Below are 16,221 nucleotides of genomic sequence, written 5' to 3' on the forward strand. Positions count from 1 at the left end.
AGGCCAGATTTAAACCCAGGTCCTCCTGACTCCAGGCCTGGCACTCCATCCACTATACTACTTAGGTACCCTGACCAGTGGATTCTTTCTTTTTTCATTTTGCCTCCCTCTGGTTCATAGAAATCTTAAGTAGTTTTCTTTTATGATTTCTTGAAATATGATATCTCAGCTCTTTTTTAGTATCATTATTCAGTTGATCCTATGACAAATTTTGAGGTCAGTTATTTTGCTATGAGACAGTTTACTTTTTTCAGTCTTTTGATGTTTGTTTTTAATGCTTCTTGTTGTTTTATGGAGGTAGTAGTCTCTATTTGGTCCATTATAATTTCCAGGGAGTTTGTTGCTTGGACAAGGTTTTGTACTTCTTGTGCTGAGATATTTCCCTTTCCAAGTTTTTACCCCCATAGCTCTTGATTCTTTAACATTTTTTTTCTTCTAGCACTGTCATTTCATCTTTAAAAATCACTTAAAACATTAAAAAAAAAAACTATTGCTTCATCTCTTTTAGGAATTCTAGTTTGAACTACCCATAGCCCAAGCTATTTCTCTTGGATTTTGTTTTGGATTTATCTTCTGGGGTTGTGCCTTGAATATCCCCATCATGTTAATGACTCTCCATGTTGGGATTCTCTGATTCCTTATTCTTTCATCCTTCTTCCTGACTTCAGATTTCAAGGAATGTCTAAGCTGAGCTCATGTCTTCCTGGGTTCTGTGGCTGCTTTCTTAGGAGATTGAGTATTAATAATTCATGAATCTCATGCTAAAAAAGCTCAAGATTTCAGTGCTCCCATGGTGGCAAGGACAAAGTCTAATGGCTGCTTCCCCCTTCCCTCCCTCCAAGCTCTCAAAGTTCCTGATTTGGGTTTGGGCAATAAATCTATGGGCTTGCCCCTGTTTGGAATCTCAGTAGACTGTTGCTGAATTCAGATGCTATCAACCAGATGAAAAAAGCTTTACTGTTCAGTGACAGAAAAGTAGAATTCTCCTTGATCTGAGATTCTTGCCTCGGTTATCCTACAACAGGGTACAATCTAGTCTAGAGACTGGAGCTCAGACTCTCCTTCACTACTGAAATCAGTCACATAGACGTTGCTTACTTCTGCTTAGTACAGAGTCTAGGGCCTATGACTTCTGACCCTGAACTTCCAGCCCTAAGCAGTTCCCTTCCTTAGTCTGTCCTGGGTCTGTGACCCAGAATTAGATAGAGAGGGACAAAACTAGTAGCTGTCATCTGAACCTGCATCTTCCACAAAGTCAGGCCCCTCTTTGGTCAGGGCCTCTTGCTTTAGAAAACTGGGTTGGTTCTGTTCTGGTATTAGTAGTTCCTAGCTAATCCTTGTCACCAGCACCCACAGACCTCTCTGTCTCTGCAGGCCAATCCGGGCTGGGAAAATGGCTGATTGATGGGGGAAGTGGAATTCTAGATCAGGATGTAATCCGGAATGTTGCCAAGGTCTTTGTAGAATAATTGTGGGGGAGAGCTTGGCTGTACTTCTTCCTTCCACTCTGCTATCTTGAATTGTCTCCAAGTCTTTGTCAATTCTATCTCCATTGTACCTCTGTCATCCATTCCCTTCTCTTCAGGGTCACTACATACATAGTGCAGGCTTTTTATCTTGAACAGAATATTACAATAATCTCCTGGTTTGTTTCCTAGCTTGTAGTTTCTTTTCTCTAATCTATTCTCCAAGTGACAATATCATTTTTTTTCTAACTCATACGTATCTTGGAATTAATACTAAGTTTCACTTCCAAGGCAGAAGAGTGGTAAGGTCTAGGCAGTTGGGGTTAAGTGAATTTTCATGGGTCACATAGGAAAGAAGTACCTGAGGCCAAATTTGAACCCAGAACCTCCCATCTCTAGACCTGGTTCTCTATCCACTGAGCCACCTAGTTATCCCAATATAATTTTCCTAAAGCATAGATTTGCCCATGCCACTCCTCAGTTCAAATTTTGAGTCACTTGCTGTTGCTTATAGGATAACATACCAGTCCTTTAATCTGGCATTTAAAGCTTTACACAAGCTTCACATTCCAAATTTATTTCCTATTTCTTCCCTTCATGTGGTCTACTTCCTAAATGTTCCCCAGACTCAGCATTTCCTTATTCCTAGAACTCCCTCTCTGCCTCTGAGAATCCCGATTCTTTCATGACTCGGTTCAGATGCCAACTCTCTTTACAAATTGTATACCACACTGGAATTTAAGCTCCAGAAGAGTTGTTTTTCTTTGTTTTAAACTTTATCTTTGTTTCCCCAGTACATCGCATAGTATTTTGTACTTATTAGGCATTTAATAGACACATTTATTGCATTGAACAAGATAAAAAATTTCTTTTCTTGATTTAAAAAAATGGATACATTTACTCATTTGAAATACAAAAGTGTGAGGTAGTGAATAGAAAGCTAGACTTAGGAAATCCTGAGTTTAAATCTTGCTTTTATTGTAACTGGCAGAATGACCCTGGGCAAGTCACTTAACCTCTTACTAGGAGGCTATCTGTTACTCTATTTTTCTTCCAAGGCAGAGCAGGCACCCAAATGCCAATAACACTGGTTTCCAAAAACACTGACTGAGGTCCTGACTGCCTGATGGTGGCCTCTATGGCTATGACTCTCAGAGATGGGAGCCAAGTCTTCCCTGATGGCTTATATTCGAGAGGCTTTAACCCTACTTGGGGAGAGGGGGGAGGGAGAGGAGAGGTGAGAGTGTCTTTGGGAAACTTGGGTGGGGATGTGGTTGGTCCTCCATGGCTTTGGCTTTCCTGGTCCAATGAAATTCATCCCAGAAAGGTTGTCCTGGCACATGCTCAGATGGGACACTGCTGGCTGCTTTCACTGGCAGACTTAAAAAGATGTAATACGTTGATTAGAGGAAACATGATTATCGCTCCAAATGCAGAGCCCAGCTGTATCGCTGCACCACACCACAAGAGGGCACTCTGGTTCATCTTGCGCAGGTGCACCCCAGTCATCACCTTCACATAGCTGAGGATCCCACCGTAAAGCACCCAAGAGATAACCTGAAGGCACAAAAGGAGACAGGCCACTTTTCTTCACACAGGATCCTCCATGGCAAAACAAAAAACCAAGATAAAACAAAACAAAAAAGCCATCAAGCTGACCTGCCAGTGTCACCAGAGCCCCAGTAATACGCTATTTTCCCTTCAGCACCAATGGAGGCCACCCAAGATGCCAACCCCAAAACCAAACAGATGGTCTGAACCTTACTCCAGTCCAGAAGGAACAGAGGCAAAGAACGGGAGAAGAGGGAAGGATGGAAGGAGAGAGGGGCAGAAGTACTCACAATGATGGCTTCTCCCCAGCGGGAACCCTTCAGCAGAGGGCAGGGACTCAGGACAGCCATAGCCATGTTGTAGGCTGCAAAACCGGTGCCCACCATTGTAGTGACCCCCAGCCACGGGAGAGACCTGGGGAGGGAAGCAGAAGGTTCTGATGGGAAGAAGTGCCCTCCAGGACCAAGGTGGGCTATCACCATCTCAGCTACTAAATCTGTGCCCCCTTGGGGGATGTCTCTTCTTTTTGAGCCTCAGTTTCCTTATCTGAAATATGGCTGCATTTGATTAGATTATATCAATACTGACATAGTTGATAGCTGCCTGTGAATCCAGGAAGACTCAGGGAAGTCCTGCCTCTGACATACTAACTATAAAACCTTTGGCAAGTCCTATTAAACTCTCAAGTGAACTAGGCAATATCTAAAGCAGTGATGGAGAACCTATGGCACAGGTGCCAAGAGGTCATGAAGAACACTCTGTGGGCAGGTGGCTTTCCCCCTCCCCCACCAGAATGTTACTAGAAAGGCAGAGGGACTCAGGTAGAGCTGTTCTCTTCCCCCTCTCCATGTGCCTGATGACATTTTTTCACATCCCTTACCCCTCTGCCCAGCAGCCAAAGGAAATGCACAGGGGTAAGGTGGGCAGCTCAAAGGCAGGAGAGCTGGAGGGGAGCAGAGCTCTTGGGTCACTCCCCTCCCCCTCTCTATACTCACTGAGGACATTCCTCACTTCACCTGCCCCTCTGCCCAGCAGCCCAATGTGAGCGTTTCCTTCCGCCCTTATGTAGGGTAAGGGAGGAAGGTACATACCCAGCATGGAGGAGGGGGCAGTTACAGCATTCAGTCTGGGAGAGGTGGGAGGGAGTGGGGCATGGCATTCCATCTCTAAAAGGTTTGCCATCAATGCTCTAAAGGAGTGTGCCAAACTGCACTACTAGAGGGAGCTTCCTCATCCGGGAATTCCCTACATAAAGTGTTACAAGTTTAGCTCTTATCAATATCCACCATTTTATGTTCTAAAGTCCTTCCAAACTCTAATTTTTTGTGATAATCATTTGAACTGGTTTGTAGTCAAGAACCTATAGTGTCCCGGAGGGGAGGGAAAGTTTTCCCAAGGTCCATAATCCCTAACATCAGGCTATGTACAGAAGGGAAACTCAGTCCAAGTGACAGCAAGACCATTGGAGAACACGGGCCTATGTGCCCAGCAAGATCCTATGGGATTCTGGTTTTCAAAGAAGTAGCTGCTATCCCTCCTATACTCAAGGTGGGAGAAGACACTCAGTTGGGATCTAGAATCCAAACAAATGCAGTAGCTGAAGTCATCCATAATCTCTATCTCTTCTTCCACCCATAAATCTTGTTCCCACTCACAGATGGGAAGATTGAAAAGGAGAACAGTAAAAGTGTTCTTTAAAGCTTCAAGGTTTTTATGGCTGGGAGGGACCAGAGTAATGGAGTGGTCACTGGGATGAGGAGCCTTGCCACAGGCTAAAACATCTGGGCCTGGCCTGGACCCAGGATAGAAACTCTAAGAGTTTGCTCTAGAAAGGACCTTAGAACATAAAATTATTGAAGATGGGCAGGACCCTAAAAACAGTGTGGTCCAGTGGAAAGAAAATTCACTGACTCTAGAATTAAAGGACTTTCAAAGTCACCTCTGGCTTTATCCTTTCAAGAAACCTTTTAAGTCCTTCTAGCTCTTTCCCATTCAATTGTGAGCTTCTTCAGGGCAGGGACTGTCCTTTGACTTTTTTTTTTAAATCACTATTACTTAGTAGGGGGCACTTAATAAATGTTTATTGACTAACAAGTTCTTTCTTTCTCTTATATTTATTTTTTATCTTTGTTGTTCAGTCGTTTCAAACATGTTTGACTCTTTATAACCCCATCTGGGGTTTTCTTGGCAGAGATACTGGAATGGTTTGCCATTTCCTTCTCTGGTTCATTTTACTTTGAGGGAATGGAGGCCAAAAGGGTTAAGTGACTTGCCCAAGGTCATATAGCTAGTAAGTGTCTGAGGTCAGACTTGAACTCAAGTCTTTATACACTGTGCCTACCTGCCTACACCTACCTACACCTACCTGCCATCTTTTATCTTTGCTTCTTTATTTCTTTACTTCTCTATCTTTTTTGAGAAAAGGGGCTTTTTGATGCTTTGGTGAAATTTATGGACCCATTCTCAGAACATTTTTAAGTGCATAAAGTAAAATATGAAAGATTACAAAGGAACTCAATTATAGTAAACCATTGTCAAAATACTAAATAAAACAACCTCACAGATGCCAGCATAAGAATCCCTAGACTAGATGGACCTTGAAGGTTCTTCCAGCTATATATGTATGATTCTATGATCTTGTTGAAGAAAAAGGGAGAGGAATCTAAGGCTAAGAGAGGGAAAAGAGAGGAAAGAGAATAAGCATTTATATACCACTTCCTATGTGCTCAGCACTTGACAAATATTACCTCATTTAATCTTCACAACAACCCTGGGAGGTAGGTGCTATTATAATCTTCATTTTACCACTGAAAAAATTGAGGCAAATAAAGGTTAAGCAATTTATCCTGGATCCCACAGCTAGAGTCTGAGGCTAGATTTGAATTCACATCTTCCTTACTCCAGGCACAGAACTCTATCCATTGTATCACCTGGCTACTCAGGATAATGGTAGAACCTGGATTAGAACCCAAAGGCCCTTATTTCCTGGTCAGATTTTCTATCCGCTCCATTATTCTGCTTCTCAGTGGGGCGGTATATTCGTTACCTTCTATTGGTTACCCTAACTCATTTATCCTTTTAAATTTACTCTCCAAAGGAGAAAATTTTCAAGAAGTTAGAGTCACTCACATATCAGGTAGGAACATAGACAGGAGGCAAACCAGGGGGTGGGTGATGGAACCAAGCACTGAGGACAGGTGGTAAGCCTTAGAGCCATAGGGCAAGCAGGAGTAGGAATGAACAGAAGGGAGGATTCCATTGGTGAGGGCATTCACAAAGGCCACCAGGGCATAGATGAAGGCTAGTTGGGCCCGGGACCAGACAGCCTTCTTCTTCTCCTCAGGCACAGGTGGCAATGAGCAGCTATCCCTTTTGCTGTTTCCAGCTGAGTCCTCTTGGAGCTTGAAGGTTGTCAGAGTCACCTGGCTGACCAGAAGGTCCTCAGTAGAGAGCTCCCACTGCTTAGAGAGACGAGTCAGGCCAAAAAAGGCAGCCAGGCAGCAGGCCATCATGCCTGACAACAGGAGAAAGTAGACAAAAGTGGAGAAGTTGGCTGAGAGGTAACAATTTGTCAGCTGAGGTCCTCTAGCAATGAGATCAGGGGTCAAGGTCATGTTCGGTATCCCAGTGATGAAGGATGCTTTAGCGATGCTAGGTGGCTCAGTGGTTATAGAGTCATTGGTGACATTGACACAGATTTTGATCCCTGTGCCCTGGGTCAAAGCCAACAGAGAAGGGAGGAGACCACTCAGTCCTTCCCCAACAAAAAGAGTGTTGAGGTACTGGGGTGGCAGGCGGGCCATAAAGGGCAGGAAAGTAACAGAGGAGGTACAATCCACCAGGGCCAGGAAGAAGGTGAGGACCAGGAAGGCTGTGCTGTGGGGAACCCCTGCCACCACTGAAGTCTTCTCCCACAGGAAAGCAAAGAGGAGGCAGGCTATTGTGCCCAAGACCAGCATAACAAAGATGACTGGGACCTCAGGGATGCAGCCAGGCCGGAATCGGTGGAACAGGGTGATGAAGAGTGGCCCCACATTGGCTAGCTGAATGATGACCGTGAGGTAGGAAGGTAGATTCCAACCCTCAGGTAGTTTTGGTACCACCAGAGGCAACTCTACCCATAGCCCGTTGATAGCCACCCAGGAGGCAGAGCCAAAGATGCAGACCAGTAGGTGGGTAAGCAGAGACATGGTACCACTTTCTCTGAGCTCCCTGGTGACTTCCAGGAGTGTCTAGGGTGTCACCTATTGAAGAGAGAAGTAAATTATATAGTTTGCTGAATTTGCCCACAGAGCTTTTATACTTTGTCCCCATATCTCAAGGGAATTTTACAGTAAATTGTTCCCCCCATCTTTGGCAGAAACTTTTTCCCTTCCCTCTCTCTCTCTTCCTCTTTCCCTTTCTCCCTCACTTCCCCAACCCCAACTCTGTCCCAAGGCTTAGGGAGAGCATTTGAAAAGGTATGAACAGCAGAGAATCATGTGTCAGAGCTGGAAAGGCACATAGAATATAGCGTTAAAAAGCTAGGAGGAACTTTGAGACCACCTAGTCTAATCCTTTTGCACAGAGAAGGAAACTGAGGCTTAGAGAGGGGAAGAGGCAGGAGGATCGGTTAAGAAACAGATATGACCAGGAAGTTTGACAATAGATTACAAAAATGAGATCTACCCCTAAGGGACCATGGGAAATAAGAGGGTGGGCAAGTAGAAACAAGAAAGAATATGTTGAGATGGGAAGCAGGAGGACAGCTTCAAAACTGTCGAGAGACAAACATCTGGTGGCTGTGTGGGGATGAAGCAACCACTTGGGTATAGGTGGGTAAAGAGGTATTGTAAGGGGAGAGAGGAAGTGGCCAGGGGTGCCTTTTGGCTTGAAGTAGAGGTTTAAACAAAACAATTGCCCAAACAGAGCAATTGGCCAGAAAGAACCAAAAGAGACATAGAGTGAACAAAGAAGAAATGTGGAAAAAGTCAGAGGGTCTGAATGAGTTACAGAGAGAATGAGTGATCAGCAGAGAGACTGAGAAAGAGAGGGAGAGATTGCAGAAGAAACAGACAGAAGAGGAGAGGAAAAACAAGAGAGAATGAGATAGGGTAAGAAAGAGAGAAGAGAAAGAAGGAGGTAAGGAGAGAACAAGGAAAGAGAAACAGACATAAAGACATCAGAGAAGGGAGAGAGCAAAAAGAAAAGAGAAAAAAGAAAACCAAGAGTTGGGTGACAGATGTGGGGGCAAAAAGGGGAAAATATTTGCTGAAGAGGGACTGATAACAGGAAGTTTTGTTTCCAGTTACAGCAGAAGTTAACTCCCCTCTTCCGTCTTTCCCCCACACCCTCTTCCCCAAGCTCCACCCATAGGCATCTTCCATAGCCCCTTGGCCTCCCTCCTGGACCAGCCAGAACATGTAACAGGGACACTAGGCTGAGGAGGGGCTGGCCAGGCCTGGAGAGCCTAGAAGACCAAAGCAGCTATGTTTCTGTAAGAAGTAATTCTTTTCTAAGCACTTTTTCAGTCCTTGTTTGAGCCTTAAACTAGTTCAAGAACGAGCAGGAATTAAATTTATTTCACTTTGGTCAGGAACAGTGTCACCGATGTGGAAACGCTCAGTCCCACTACAGATAAGCAACTCATTTACAGAAATTTCTTGGGAGATCTGACTCTCTTCTTCTAATACAATGAAAAGATATACAATCACACAGAAGGGACTTTAATTATTTTTCTGCTCCATTGTCTTCATTTTACAAGTGAGGAAACTGAGATCCAGAGAGCAATCTAGTAAGTGACAAAGCCAGAATTTGGGCCCAGGTCTACTGATCTGCTTTCTAAATGTACCAGTCATTCTTCACTCTCTCTAACACTTATGGATTGGAAAATCCCTCCAAAGGGATTCGACACTGAGGGTGAACAGACAACAGGCAACAGGCAGATAGGTACCCAGTCCCCCCTCCCTGCCACAGGCAAGGTCCAGCCTCACTCACGACTCCAGGGGTTCCCGACAGGTGGTGAACAATCAGTCAAGAAAATAACAAACAGAAGACAGCTTAATCATTACGGCCAGGGGACTGCTTTGCATCTGATAGCTGCTCTGCCACCCCCAGGCCTGGTGTTTATTTTTATAGCCATTTTCTTGGCACATAGATACATTACCCAACACACGTGTCTAAATGGATACAATTGGAAACATGATACATTAACTTTTAACAAATCACTTGATTAACATTCTATAGTCTTGTATTGTGATTACAGACAGCATAAAGGTTCCATACAAGATGAATGATTTCGTCACAGGTGGCTTAATTTTCCAATTACCCTGTGATAAGTTTTGAGCTTACAATCAAGAAAAATTACTTATTGTTTTTAATAAAATGGAATAATTAATCAATAGTTTTTAAAAGACAATTCAACAATCATACCATTGTGGCTGAGAGGTACTGGGAACACAATTCAGATTTAATATTAGACTGATCATTTTTTAGCATTTACTAGGGAGTTTCCCATTGGTGAGTTACTGGTTTGTGAAGTCAAGTCACTGAGGCATAATGATGCTTGATGTACCTGTATGTTTCGTATGGGCCTTTATGACTGATTTGTGTACTGGCTTCATGAGAACAAGTTTCTGTGAGGGGGAAAGTTTTGGGCTTGGCCTGTGGTTGTGGTTTCACTGGGGATTATGTACCCAAGTAAAAGTTAACCCATGAGGGGGCAGTGGAATGAGAGTCAGGCCTAGAGTTGGGAGGTCCTAGGCTCAAATCTAGCCTCAGATACTTTCCAGCTGTATGACCCTGGACAAGACACTTAACCCCCATTGCCTAGCCCTTACCACTCTTCTGCCTTGGAGCCAATACACAGTATTGACTCCAAGACTGAAGGTAAGAGATAAAAAAAAAAAAGTTAACCCATGATAGTCTTTTGGGGTAGGGTTTGAGGGTCTGATCTTTTGGTGATGTTTTGGGGAATTAGGTTACAGGTATTTTGCTCTTGCATTATTCCTTCTAAGGCTAGGGGGTATAATAATCATGTCAATTCCATAGGTAAGGGATATTGATGAGAGAGGTCATGTAAGGAGGACTGAGTGGGCAATCACATCTTGCCAAGGGCCACTCTGTGGCCTCCTTAGCTACCACGAGTGAATCTGTCAAGGTGTCGTGGCCTGATGGATCCCAGCACCTCCCAACCTCCATGGGAACAAAAAGATCCTTCCTGCATATTACATGTTCTAAATCAGGCAGATATCAACACTGAGCCCAATCCTGGACTGAGATTCAGAATGACTCTAGTTGCCTGATCCCTTCTACCTCAGAACTGGCTGTTAGTTTTCTTGCTTGTCAGGAGGACTTTCTGAAGAAAGGGACTTTTCCTTAGGCTACTCCTTAGTTTTTTCATTGCTTCCAATGGCAACATCCTAGGGGAAGTGCTCTGATTCAGGGTACCTAAACATTCCTATACTTACAGTATTTAGAACTCAAAGTTCTCTAAATATAATTTCTCACTTGACAAAGGAAGAAACTGAGTCCCAGTGAGGGAAAGCATCTTGTCCAAGGTCACAGGGGATTAATAACAGAGTTGGTTTGAACTCAGGTCCTGTGATTCCAAGGCCAACACTTTTTTTCTCAGGGGACTGCTTGTCATATTCTCTTTAACCTAAAACCTAATTCTTCCTCTCTACTACCCTCCCCAGCTACCCTAACAAATCTCTTTTCAGAAAAGAAATACAGGCTTTGTTTTGGTGCCTGATTTTATTTGCAACTCATTTTTGAATGAGTCAGGTGATTTGATTAAGGCAGAATATTTGAGTACAGAAAGGTCTGACCAATATCTTTTGAGTCTCCAGTCCAATTAGGCTATCTGTCTGTTCATTGTACCACACTCCCTGCCCTTCCTCCCCCCAAGCTTGTTATTATCTTCCCTGGAATATCTTATCCATCCCTCAACCCAGACCTAGCAAATCTAAGTCCTATCTCTCCTGATTTCCTCCCAATAATCTTTTTTCTTTTCTTTTTGAGGAAGGAAGAGGTTATTAGCCATGGGAATCAGGAGAGCTGAGTTTAAGTTTTCTCTCCTTCCTTATATTTCCTGGGTGATCATGGATGAGTCCTTTCTCTTCTCTGGGCTTATTATTCCACCTGTCAAATCGGAGTATTGATATAGGTTTCCTTTATAGCTTTGATATTATATTTCCCAGTGTTCCTTCCCATTCACACACTCTCCATCCTCTTCCAGGAACCTTTGATATGCTGACATTCCTTGTTCTAAGATTCCTTCCAGCTCAAAGACTCTGTGGGAATTTAAGATTCTTATCATGCCCTACTCTACCCATCCCTCCTTATCCACTATTACTTCCCTTTCAGACCTTCCATTAGAGTCAGGCCCCACACATGCCAGGTTCATATTATATGTGGCCATATCTGCATACTGTTCTCTGCAATCTGGACTATTTTTGCTCCATATTTTACCTATACTCTAATTTTTATCTATTCAAACTCTGTCTCTTCAAACCCTGGGCACCCTTCAGAGTCCAAATCTCATTCCATCTCCTTGGGAAATCTTCCTGAAATAATTACAGGGCCCTAGAATATCAAGATTGCAAGGACTTTTTAAGAGACCACTTGGTCCAGTCTCCTTATCTGAAAAGAGAAAAAAGTAAGGCCCAGAAAGGGGAACTTTGGGTGATTTCCCAAGGTCACCTAGTGAATTAGCAGAACTCAGACCAGACCTCAGCTGTGCCCTTTTTTGATCTTGTGGAACCTTGGGTAAGGTATTTAACCTCTCCCAGCCCCAGTTTCTCCATCTATAAAATGAAGAGGTTAGACTAGGTGCTATCTAAGGCTCTTTCTAGTTCTAAATCTAGGCCCTTTTGAGCCCAAGGGCAGGGATTCTCAAGTCCACAGTTATCACCCTCTTTTCTGAACTATTTTGGTACTTACAGTCTGTACCATGCAATTAGACACTCAAGCACATGCTGTCTTGAATGGCTTTTAATTGTTTCCTGTGTGTAAGCCTTGTGAAAAAAAATATTTTAAATCACTAATAATTAGAAAAATGCAAATTAAAACAACTCTGAATATCACCTCACATCCATCAGATTGGCAAAGTTGACAAAAAAAAGGAAATGACAAATGTGGAAGAGATGTGAGAAAATAGGTGTGCTAATGTGCTGTTGATGGAGCTGTGAATAGTCTGACCATTCCAGAACCAGTTTGGAACTATGCCCAAAGGGCTACAAAACTGTGCATACCTTTTGTTCCAGCAGTACTGCTAGTAAGACTATATCCCAAGGAGTTAAATGGAAAAGGACTAGTATGTGCAAAAATATTTATAGCAGCTCTTTTTTTTTTTGATGGCAAAGAACTAGAACTGAGGTGATGCCCATCAATTAGGAAATGACTGACCAAGTTATGGTATATGAATGTGATGGAATGTGGGTTGGGGGGAGGAGGTACAGTTGCACAGTAGACAGAGATCCAAGCCTGGAGTTGAGAGGACCTGGGTTTTAATTGACCTTTAGATACTTCCTAGCCCTGTGACCTTGGACAAGTCACTTAACCCGCATTGCCTAGAGCCCTTGCTCCTCTCTTCTGTCTTAGAATTGATACCAAGACTACAGGTAAGGAATTTTACAGAAAAAAAAAAGTGAAGTGAGCAGAATGAGAATAATATTTTAAATATAAAAGATTTGAAAAGAAAGATTGATGAAAACAAGTGATCCAGGACGCCAAAGAATTCATGATGGAAAATGCTATACATTTGGATTTGAGTCCAAATTGAAGCATATTTTTTCCTTTGTTTTTCTTGCTTCCTCCCCCTTCCCCCAGGACATGGCTAATGCAGAAATATGTTGCATGACTTCATATGCATAATAGAAATTATATTTCTTGCATTCTGGGTAGAGGGAGAGGTAGAAAGAGGAGAAAATTTGGAATTGAAAATAAACAAAATTTAAAAAAAAAGAAAGTCGATATTTAGAGATGGCATGATGTGTGCAAAGATCTCTAGACAGTCCCCCTTGGCACCTCCCACTAACTTCCAGGTTCCCATCACTTGCCAAGTCTTGTTGATTTTACATAGCATTTCTCCTGTACTCTCCCTTCTCTCCTCTAATACGACCATCATCCCGGTGCAGGTTCATATCTTCTCAAATTTGGACTATTGAAATGATTGGTTTTCCAGCAACAAATCTCTCCCACTCCAATCATCTTAGCCTCCATCAAATTGATTTTTCTAAAGTACAGGTCTGATGGGCATCTTTCTTATTCAATGAACTCCAGAGGCTCCCTAGAACCTTCTTAATGAAATAAAAAATGTTCTGTCTGGTTTTTAAAGTCTTTGACAATCTGGTCCCTTCCTAACTTTCCCATCTTCTTACATTTTGACTCCAAGTACTATACAAACCAGTGCCATGGGGGCCTCCTTGCTCTTGGTGGCTCATGGCTTCCATCCCCCCATCCTGCATTTTCACTGGCTGTCTCCAATGCCCAGAATTCTCTTCCCTCCTCATCTGTCTCCTGGCTTCCCTGCCTGGGTTTCCTTCAAGTACCTGCTAAAATCTCACCTTCTATAAATTGCCTTTCCAATTTACCCTGTCTGGATCTTGCTTGTATCTAGCTGTTTGCATGTTCTTTTCCCCCATCAGACAGCAAGAGTCCGAATGGGCTGGGTTTTGCCTTAGTATTCCCAGTGGTTAATATAATGTCTAACATGAATCAATAATACTTGTTGGTTGGACGACTCCTGAAGGCCACTAACTCCGGGTGATCTGCCTTTTTCTGAACCCCAATATTCAGGCTCCCCACCAGGAAAGCCCTTCCAGGTCGAACACAGTGGAGAGTTTTCCAAATGAAGCAGAGCCCTCAAGAAATGACCTAGCCAAGGGCAGGCAAGCAGGAAACCGCCATGGGAGGCTCTGGGGGTGGGTTGGGGAAGGCGGTAGCAGCCAAGGTGCTCAGGAGGAGAGAGGAAGCCACTAAAGGAAATCCCAGGAGTCCTGGGAAGGCAGCATTGGCTGGCCACGTGGGGCTTATGGAAAGGGAGGCTCCGAGCCACCAGTCCCCGCTTAGATGCTGCAGGCCAGGGCAGTGCCTGGGCCCCAGGGGCACCCCTTTCTGGAGCAGAGGAAGCAGAACACTGTTTGGGGGGAGGCGGGCCTCCAGACGTTAAGTGCCCCCTTTCACCACCTGATCCATATTTAATCCCCAATTCAAATTCAAAGTCCTTTTGTCACCTCCAGCAGCCTCTTCCCCATCCCCCCCTAGAATGAGTACTGGGAGTGGGGGTGGGGTTTAGGGTGCAATAAAGAACTGTTAAGGTAGAGAAGAATTTGCAAAGAGGCCCAGAGAGCTCTTCAGGACCCTTGGGTGGTGTGGGCACTCGAAGGAAATCTGATTAAATAAAGCTACAGAGGGGTAGGGGAACACCAAGCTGGAGGAAAGGAGGGAGAAGAGAGAGAATGAAGAGAGAGACTAAAGGAGAGCAAGAGGAAAAGAAGGAGAAGAGAGAGAATAAAGAAGGGGAGGGGGAGAAGTGAGCAAATAGAGAGGGGAGAGAATAAAGAGGAAGAGGGAGAGAAAGAGGAAAAGAGGGAGGAATAGGGAGTGGGGGAGAGAGATTGAAAGAGAGATTAGAAGGGGGAGAGAAAGAGAGGGAGGAGAGAGAGAATAAAGAGGAGTGGAGAGGAGGGAGGAAGTAATAAGGGGGTTTGGGGGAGAGAGGAGGAATAAAGAGGAAGAGAGGGAGAAGAGAGAGAAAAAAGAGGAGTGGAGAGGGGAGGGAGAGAAAGAATAAAGAAGAAGAGAATAAAGAGGGAGAACAAGAGGGAAAAAGGGAGAAGAGAGGGAATAAAGAGGGAGAGAGAGCAAGAGGAAGAGGGAAAGGAAGAGGGAGAAGAAGGTAATAAGTACTTATCTAGAGCCTACCATGTGCCCAGGACTGTGTGTGATAATTGATTTTTATAATATTATCTCATTTGGTAATCACAACAACACTGTAGAGGTAGATGCTATTAATATCCTCATTTTTGCAGTTTGAGGAAACTGAAACAGAAAAGTGGTTAAGTGACTTGCTCAGTTACACAGCTAGTAAATGTCTTGAGGCAATTTAAATTTAGGTCTTCAAGACTCCAGACCCAGTGCTCTCCAGCACACCAAGAAGGACCAGGAGAGGAAGGGGAGAGGAAGAATAAGGGAAGAGACAACATGAGGAAAAGAGGAGAAAGGCTAGGGGAAGGAGGCCTGGGAGAGATGAAGAAAGAGGGGGCAAACGGGGGCAAAGGAGAGCAGAGAAAAGGAAAGCTAAGAAAAGGGAGAAAAAAGAAAAGAATGGAGCCCAGGAAATAGGGGCGCAGTGGAGGGGGAGCAGGGCAAGAATGGCAGAAAGGAAGGTCCTTCAGCCATAAACTCACAGTCCAGAATTTTGGTGGGAGAGTGTCTTAAATAAGAGGAATTCTTCAGAAGCGACATTACCTAAAGAAGGTGCTGGAACTGGACCACACTGTGACCTGCCTCCCTTGATTCTGCAGAAGTCTGTCCTATTCTCAAGAAGGTTTCTCAAATTAAGTTTTCCAGCGGGGGATCTTCCTGGTTTCATTGGGAGGGACCGGATTGGCTCAGGCCAGAGCAGATCTATGGCTTGCTTTGGGGAGGGGCCTTGGCATGCCCCAGGTAAAGGCCAGTCTTCAAATCATCTGCAGTAGCAGGTTCCAGTCTTCTCACATTCCCTCAGTCAATTAGAATTGATTCAACAGGTAAAATGCTAAGTAGATGCAAATGGATGGAGAAACAAAAAGAGGTAAAAGTATAGTGCCTAGAGGAACTTACAACCTAATTGCTCCCCAGGGAGAGGTGTAGGGGCAGCATCTTGTCTCAGCCTATTTCAGATTACTGGCCCAGGTCTATAGTCAAAAATCAAAGGGAGGGGAGGCCGATTCCTGATTCTGTGCTTTGGGAGTCAGTCCCAGAGAAGGGAGGGTCCTGGGTTCAAATCTAGCCTCATACACTTCTAGCTGTGTAATCCTGGGCAAGTCACTTAACCCCCATTGTCTAGCCCTTACCACTCCTCTGCCTTAGAACCAATACACAGTATTGATTCTAAGACAAAGGTTTTTCAAATTTTTTTAGAGCTGGCTTGGCAGCTTCCAGGGAAGGGCAGCATCCGAGTCAGCTAGTTTTTTTCTGGTAGTTTTCCTCTGAACTTTTGGGGTTTTGTTCTTCAGTT

At 44.0% G+C, this 16,221-nt stretch overlaps 1 protein-coding gene across 1 annotated transcript; it reads right to left on the bottom strand.

Moving 5' to 3' along the window:
• Window positions 1-2,423: 2,423 nt before the first annotated feature.
• On the bottom strand, window positions 2,424-15,595 carry LOC100013054 (solute carrier family 52, riboflavin transporter, member 3-like). The gene is made up of 4 exons (XM_001367410.4): window positions 15,471-15,595; window positions 6,147-7,261; window positions 3,308-3,431; window positions 2,424-3,023 (listed from the first exon to the last, which is right to left on the bottom strand). The coding sequence occupies exons 2-4, from the start codon at window positions 7,205-7,207 to the stop codon at window positions 2,811-2,813; spliced, it is 1,398 nt and encodes a 465-aa protein (XP_001367447.2). The 5' UTR covers window positions 7,208-7,261; window positions 15,471-15,595; the 3' UTR covers window positions 2,424-2,810.
• Between the last annotated feature and the right edge of the window lie 626 nt (window positions 15,596-16,221).

This window comes from Monodelphis domestica, chromosome 1, assembly GCF_027887165.1.
Source record: "Monodelphis domestica isolate mMonDom1 chromosome 1, mMonDom1.pri, whole genome shotgun sequence".
Classification (NCBI taxonomy): Eukaryota; Metazoa; Chordata; class Mammalia; order Didelphimorphia; family Didelphidae; genus Monodelphis; species Monodelphis domestica.